The sequence below is a fragment of the Macadamia integrifolia genome, unplaced genomic scaffold (genome assembly GCF_013358625.1).
Source record: "Macadamia integrifolia cultivar HAES 741 unplaced genomic scaffold, SCU_Mint_v3 scaffold1493, whole genome shotgun sequence".
Taxonomy (NCBI): Eukaryota; Viridiplantae; Streptophyta; class Magnoliopsida; order Proteales; family Proteaceae; genus Macadamia; species Macadamia integrifolia.
The window spans coordinates 119,126-126,614 of record NW_024868228.1 but is presented as its reverse complement, the minus strand read 5'-3'; the positions used below and the strand labels follow the sequence as shown (position 1 = coordinate 126,614).

General features: G+C 37.0%; 1 protein-coding gene across 2 annotated transcripts in view; it reads left to right on the top strand.

The window, feature by feature from the left end:
- LOC122063922 (sphingosine kinase 2-like) overlaps positions 1 to 5,932 on the top strand; it is a 14,858-nt gene extending 8,926 nt beyond the window's left edge. For both annotated transcript variants that reach the window (XM_042627603.1, XM_042627604.1), the window contains 3 exons: positions 1,852 to 2,139; positions 4,926 to 5,048; positions 5,615 to 5,932. In XM_042627603.1, coding sequence (XP_042483537.1) covers positions 1,852 to 2,139; positions 4,926 to 5,048; positions 5,615 to 5,806 — 603 coding nt within the window. In that variant the 3' untranslated portion in view covers positions 5,807 to 5,932. The remainder of the gene's footprint in view (positions 1 to 1,851; positions 2,140 to 4,925; positions 5,049 to 5,614) is intronic.
- Positions 5,933 to 7,489: the final 1,557 nt, after the last annotated feature.

Here is a 7,489-nt window from a genome sequence, read left to right as displayed (position 1 = left end):
AAAAAAAAAAAAAAAACCCTTTTTTGGTACGTGGTCATGTCTCTTGAAAAATGTAGCAGTTTACCATGTGTATTTAGAACACTGCAATAACTTCCTTGACCTTTCTGAAGAGGAAGGGATGACACTACAATATCATGTTTATGTTTGATAAACAATTTAAATTATATTTCCTTTTTCCTTTTGTTGGAATACAGTTTGTAGCATATAATCTAATGTAGAACCGATTTGGACTAGACAAACCAATCCCAACTGCAGAACTTTATAATCAAAGAACAACCAGAAACCAATCAGCACAGACCAATAAAATCAGACCAGCAGAATATAAAAGCAAACCAGCAGGCTATCGATCTCAATAACCAGTACTACTCAGGACAGATCAGTATTGGCCAAGTAAGAATAAACCAGAGGCTGAAAAGGATCCTCTATAGCCCAACCAGTAATAAAATATCCCAGGGAAGTACAGAAATCATAAGAGCACAGTAACTCCTATCGGTTTCAGTACTTGAAATCTCACTAAATGACAAAAGAAAGAGATTTTCTATAACTCAACAATCAAAGCACAGAAGGGCCTCAGATAGGGATCGAGTTCCTCCTTAGGTGAGGGGAACCTTAGCTTGAAATATCAGCCAAATCCAATAAAGGGATAGGCCTGGGCAGAAACTGAAATTCCTTCACAAGGGCCTCTATCGCTGGACAGGACTGAATAAAGGATTGATCTAAATACCTGTGATAGCAGACTAGCACTTGAACACCTTGTATACCTTAGAAAAGAAAAGAAGAATACTTGAAGAAGATCCTCCTGGGCTTCCCACCACAAGGAGTCGAATGGATCACACACCAAACCCTTCTCTTTGATCAAACACAATGAACACTCCAGACTCCAGAGGATAAACTCAGCAGCATATTTTTTTGCTTATGAAAATCGTTCTCCCTTTAGGAGCCTCCTCTTTATTTATAATGTTGATGGGGGGAGGGAATTACAAAATAGAAGGTTCCTCAAAAAGGAAACCAAATATTCCCCTAATACAATAGTTACTAAAAACTGAAATTAGAAACCAGTTGAAAAAGGAAACTAACTACGAATGACTTGACTCAACTAATAACTTGACTCCTAAGGAAACAAATATAGCTCAAATCAAACCCAACTTAAAAAGAAAACCAATGAAAAAAGAAACAAACAAGTAATCCCATATGCGACCTTAGAGCCCCTCTTTTAGACCCATAAAAGTGGTCTATTACCCTCAAAACACATGGGATTAAAGGCCTAACATGTATGGAACTCAACTCTAGGCTTATTATGCCTAATGAAATAAGCCTAGTTTGGTGAAGAATCTGCATCATAATCATATTCCCCACACCCCCCCCCCCAAAAAAAAAAAAAAAAAAAAGCCTTATTTGGTATGTGGGCATGTCTCTTGAAAAAGCCAATAGTATCAAACAGTTTTCCCTGTGTATTTAGGACCATGCAATAATTTTTATTTTTTTTGGTAAATGACCATTCTGAAGAGGGAGGGATGATCATTCGTAGAATTATATTGGTTCTTTACTCATAAATTCAGTTGTTTATGGTCCTGTGGAATTCTCAATATCTACTACCAAAGCTAATCTCACTTGTTCACAAACAAACTTGTAAAATATGTAGAGACAACATCAAGCATTTCAACATATATAAAGGCCTAAAGATTTCTTGTTAAGGTTGTCAGGATGTAATGTTGTAATGTGAGAGCACCTTGAAATCATTACTACAATGTCATTTTAAATTGGATCGACAACCCGACTTAAAATGATGCATGCTAGTATTTTAGACCACAAATTTTTTCTCATAAAGGTTTTTATTGCATTTTCTTTTAGGCGCTTCTGCGAATAATGCGCTTGCGGAAATATAGTGGACGTATTTCCTTTGTGCCAGCACCTGGGTTTGAAGCTCATGGTATGCCATGCAATGTAAGTGGACATGGCAAACTTGATTTGCGCAATCAGAGCCTAGAGGAGGTGAAGGTTCAGCAGCAAAGTTATCAGGGACCTATGGTTTCTTTGGATGATTTGGAGTGGAGGGCTATCGATGGACCATTTGTTGGAATTTGGCTTCATAATGTACCTTGGGGCAGTGAAGATGCAATGGCAGCACCTAATGCCAAGGTAGTTTTTTTGCCCTTTTTGATGTTTGCATAGAGATTTTTATTCCCTTTCTTTGTTTTCTCAATTGAGATTTGTCATATGCTTGATATGTACAATTTGACCCAGGCCTATGCACTGGCCTCAGAGTGTGGGTCAGGCATAACCTTTAATTCTTCTTTTCTTTCCTTTTTTTCTCTCTGGCATTGTTTTTATTATTATATCTTTTTTTATAATATTCTTCCTATTTATTAAGCCCTTCCCAAATGAATAACAAAAATAGAATTCAAAAGTAGGGAAGTAATACAAAGTAAGCTTATTAAGTAAATACAAAATAAAGACTAAAGCACATATATGGAATAGATAAATGGGTTTGCATAGTTTCCACACGTGCATCTCTAATACATATTTCATATTTCGTAGGATACTATTCTGGAACATTGGGTCAAGGAACCTCTGTATTTAAAGAAGGTTTCCGAGAATATTTTTTTCTTTGTTTCTTTTACATTTTTTATGTGGATCATAAGAAGTCCAGAAAATTGTGCCTGTATTTTTCTTTGACATGGTGAGTGTAAAAAGGCTTAGTTTTTATTTTACATGTTTTGATTGCTTTGATGATGCTATGAATTGCATACCAAAAAAAAAAAAAAAAAAAAAAAAGAAAAAGAATTGCATTTGTTGGACTGTCTGGTCAAAGGGTGTGTGACCAAGATTCTGGGTTTGCAAGGACAGCTTAACTGATTGAAGCTCAACTTAGCAAGAAAAAGCCAACTCTTGCCTGTTTGTTAGTCAGGTGGGCTTATGTCTATGCTAACCATAAAAAGGGTCAGTGTGAAGGTTAGATAGGTTTCTGCGTTTCACACTCTTTAGGGATGTAAATGGATCAAATTTGGATCAAATACGCCAGTACCTAAATTCTGATTATCATTTCTTCTGTCTGCATTTAATTTGATATGCAATGGATATTTCATTTGAGTATTCTAATTGTAACCGCCAAGGATTCAGATATCCGACTTCTAATCCGATAATATTTATTAGGGTTTTTACTCTATAAATATTAAGAAAAATAACATAAAATTACTATGACTTTCTACTTAATGGAATATAATAAAACATAATACATATTAAGCATCCATAACTTCTTAAATAATTTTCTACTGTACTAATTTATAATTGGAGAAGATATTATTGGTGTGACTACATTGATATCCATATCCATATGTGATTACCATCCAGATATCAGAAGATATCTGAATTCGTATACGATACCTGATGATCCAGTTGGGATAAGGCTATGGTTGTTGTTGTTGTACTTCTTTCTTTCAGAGTTGAAAATGCTTAATACTCTTGGGATTTAATATTCTCTTTGCAAAGAACATTGGCAGGAAAATCTCTTTAATGGGGCTATGCTTACTAAACAGTGCAAACTCCCAACCCACAAGTAGGACCGTCGGTTCCAGTGGGTTCAATAACTACAGGAATAGGGCTTGGATAAAAATTATGGCAATTCAATGGTTGGATTGAGAGTTGCAGCAGATCAAACTAAATAGAAACTTGCTGAACAGAATTAGTAACTGTGATTAACTCACAAATCCTAGGGTAGAATATCCTCAAACTGGCATCAGTAGTAGGTCTATGGCACAATAGAAAACCCTTGAATCACACAACCAACCGAGGCTGGATCTCAAGTTATCAAAACCCAAATCAGAATTAGCTAGAAGTTACTAAAATATGAAACCTACAGGCTACAGTACCAGCCAATGGGAACCACAGTTCATATCGATGGAAGGGGCTCGTATCCTTATGATGTCAGAAAATTATCAAGTGTTGATGGCTGGATGTGGTACAAAGCCTGCAGATGGAATTAGAAACTAGAGATGAAATATAGCAGCAACCATAGGTGAAACCAGCAACTGGATGTCTCTGAGACTGGTATTGTGGGAAGGATCCAATGGGAAGACCTTGCTCTCAAAAGACCAAACAAATCTATTGGCCAGATCAAGAGTTGGGAGAGCTTGTAAGTTGTAACTTGCTGCAGTAGAAACTCAACAGACAATTCCACAGGGTTGGTTGAAGTCTTCAATCTCAGTTCCTGTTAAGGGATCGATGGAAAACCTCTTCAAGTGATCAACCAGCAACAGTAACAGGGTTGAATGGATGAAATAACGCTTCACTGATCAGACCTTGAGACTGTTGAAAAATAAAACTAGAAGAGAAAGGATAGAAGAGAAGGGGTAGAAAGAACGGGGTTATGACCAATGCTTCTTACTTATCACCTTGGTCACCTTGGTCAGTCTCTCACTAATCACAAAGGCTTCACACCTCTCAACTGCATCTCACATCAAACCATGGAAAAAATCAAGCTCCATTCATGAATCAAAATCGTTGGTATATAGGCACAACGGCCTTCACAATATATAGGCACTTGTAGCACTTCAACAGAAAATAGAAAGTAAATAGAAAGAGGCCCATGCATATAGTGGGAGCCTTGTACAATAAGAAACTTGAATAAAAGGACACAGATAGCCTAAGATCTAAGTAATATCTACTTAAAACTGAAACACCCCCCCCCCCCCCCCCCCCCCCCACCAAAAAAAAAAAACGATCCTGGTTGTTAATGAACCAGCTAACACCCAGACCATGGGCTTGGGTCTGGCCTGAACCAAAGATCCAGTTGAACAACCATGGGCCTAAGTATGGGTCTGGTTCTTCTTAGCCCTGTGGCTATAGTGCTTGCTGTAATATTTGTCTACATCACTCTTTTTGATGGTATATTTTATGACTCTATGCTCTTTTTGCTGGTTCTGCAGTTCGCAGATGGTTTCTTGGACTTGGTTGTTATCAAGGATTGCCCAAACCTGTCCTTGCTTGCGTTGATGTCAAAACTGAATGATGGAAGCCATGTCAAATCGCCATATGTCTTGTATTTGAAGGTGCGTTGAATTATTTTAATGATACCTAATTAGTTTGATTTTGGTTATACATAAAAACAGTTAATATTTGAAAAAGAAATTCCCAAATGTGTCATCTGCTAATCCTTTTGATTACATTGATAGAGTTGCTCCCCTATCGTAGTAGTCTGGCAATCGAATGGTTGAAATGATTCAAGTTCCCTTCAGAGAGATCAATTCAAAATGTGCTTATCGTTATTTATTTGATCATTTTGAGTTTTAGACAAGTTTCCCCGTGAAACCCATAATATTAAGTTATAGAAAGAGTAGCGCTTCTATCATCACTGCTGCTTCTTCTTGTCATTCAAAATCTTTGTACTCCATGAATATCTGTTGCATTTAAGTTCCATCTGAAACTATTTCCCAATTAGGTGATGAGATCTTTAAACCACTTACGTCAGTAGAAAATCTCTTGGAGGATTTTAAACTCTCTAATCACGTTAGAAATAAATCAATTAAGTTCTATATACGTATATCTATGTTCGCCTTCCTTACTCTTTGAGAACTTGAACCTAACTGTGCTGAAGTTTGGGGATGAAAAATTGCAGGTGAAAGCATTATTACTAGAGCCAGGCCAGCGAGTAAATGAGCCAACCAAAGGGGGGATCATTGATTCAGATGGGGAAGTCCTGGCAAGAGGTGAAGGAACATACAAATATGAGCAGGGTGGCTTGATGGCCTATGCTCCAATGCAAATCACCGTTGATCAAGGTTTAGCAACTTTGTTTTTTCCTAGATGATACTAGATGTTGGTTTGTTATTTTTTTTTCATTTACTTTAGATACGGTTTTGTCGAGCATTTTGTTTTGTATAGATACATTAAAGTAATAAATAATACGAGAGAATAGAGGTTTATGTTTTTGAAAGAGGGAAGAGCTAGTGACAGGCCTAAATTGACTATAGAAGTTGTGACGAATGACATGCGGTGCTTATGCTAGATTTTGCCCCAAGTATGACCATAAATAGAGCTGATTGGAGGGCAAAGATCTATGTCACCAACCCCATTTAGCTGAGATTTTCTTTTTTTGCTAGCTGGGTTTCTTTTCATTTACTATGTTTACTATTTTTTTACTATCTTTTTCCTCACATTCACATCACATTGCATGGATCCATGTAGCTGACCCCATTAAGTTGGGATAAGGCTATGTTTGTTGTTGTTGGTGATGAATAATTTGACAATACATGGCCCAGATAGAGTGGACTGATGGAAATTGGATTTGTTTGATTGAGTCATTATATTCGTTTCAGTGACACAATAATTGACTATTGGTTTACTAAGAAGGCGGTAATACTGGATTTTCGGACTGCTACATTTCTGTCAGTAAAGGGGGAAGAGGAAACAAAAAGTTTCAGGTGAAGGCCAATGGAAGCATGTGTAGAAACATCAAAAGAAGTGGGATTTTTGCCATTTCATGAGAGCGGAGTGGTTATTCCACCTCCCCTATGTCTGGGGCATAGGGCCACGGTGCCTTTCAGACTTTTTTTTGTAATAAAAAAAAACTAACATTAAATGAGTATTTATTTATAGTTGGAAGTAGACCTTCACATACACGTATGAGAGAGCAAAAAGTTGAAGCGGGTAATTCTCAAAATCATCAAACTTAATGGTTGGTTGTGTCATGATACTTATGGATTAAAAGTTTCAACTAATGTATTTTATTGATCTTATTTTATGTAGGGGTGCAAGTTTGGCCCTGATGGCCCGAACCCACCATTAGCCGCCCTGATCCTGAATAGGGATTGACCCGAATATTTTAGGGCCAGCCCGACCCTGAAATTTCTGACTCTGAGTTAGGGTCAGGGTGGGTAAGGGTTGATGTCTTTGGCCTGCCCAACCCGCCCTGAGCCCTACCCTGGTTTTTGGCTTTGATGTTGACCCTGGTTATGATACTGGTTGTGACCCTGATGCTAACCTAGATTTTAACTTAATTTTAGATATTGTTTGACATTGACACCTAAAAAAACCTTAATATATCCTCTCACCGGTCTCTCTATTGTTTTCCTTCTGCTACAAAAGTTCTGCGTTTAATAATCGCATCATTGATCACTCTCGTACGTCAGGGTTTTAATATCCCACCGCATGAGTGCACATTGTATCATGCCTTCGTCCCTTAACGGACATCACTCTGCATCAGTTAAGAAATCACCGATAATGTTATCATCTTTGTTTAACATGACTTATAATTTGAGATCTTCGATCTCTTTGTTTATCATGACAAAAAGTTGGAATTTTTGGATTGTTTACTTTCTTAAAATGATTTCCTCTTTGTTTACCATAATAATTGGAGTTATTTGTATCATTTGAATGTTTGCTTTAGGATGTTCTCCTCATGACGAGTAATCTATGACTTTGTGTGTGTGTGTGTTTTTATATATATATATATATATATATCTTCTCTTTATTATTAATATTTTTTATTTTT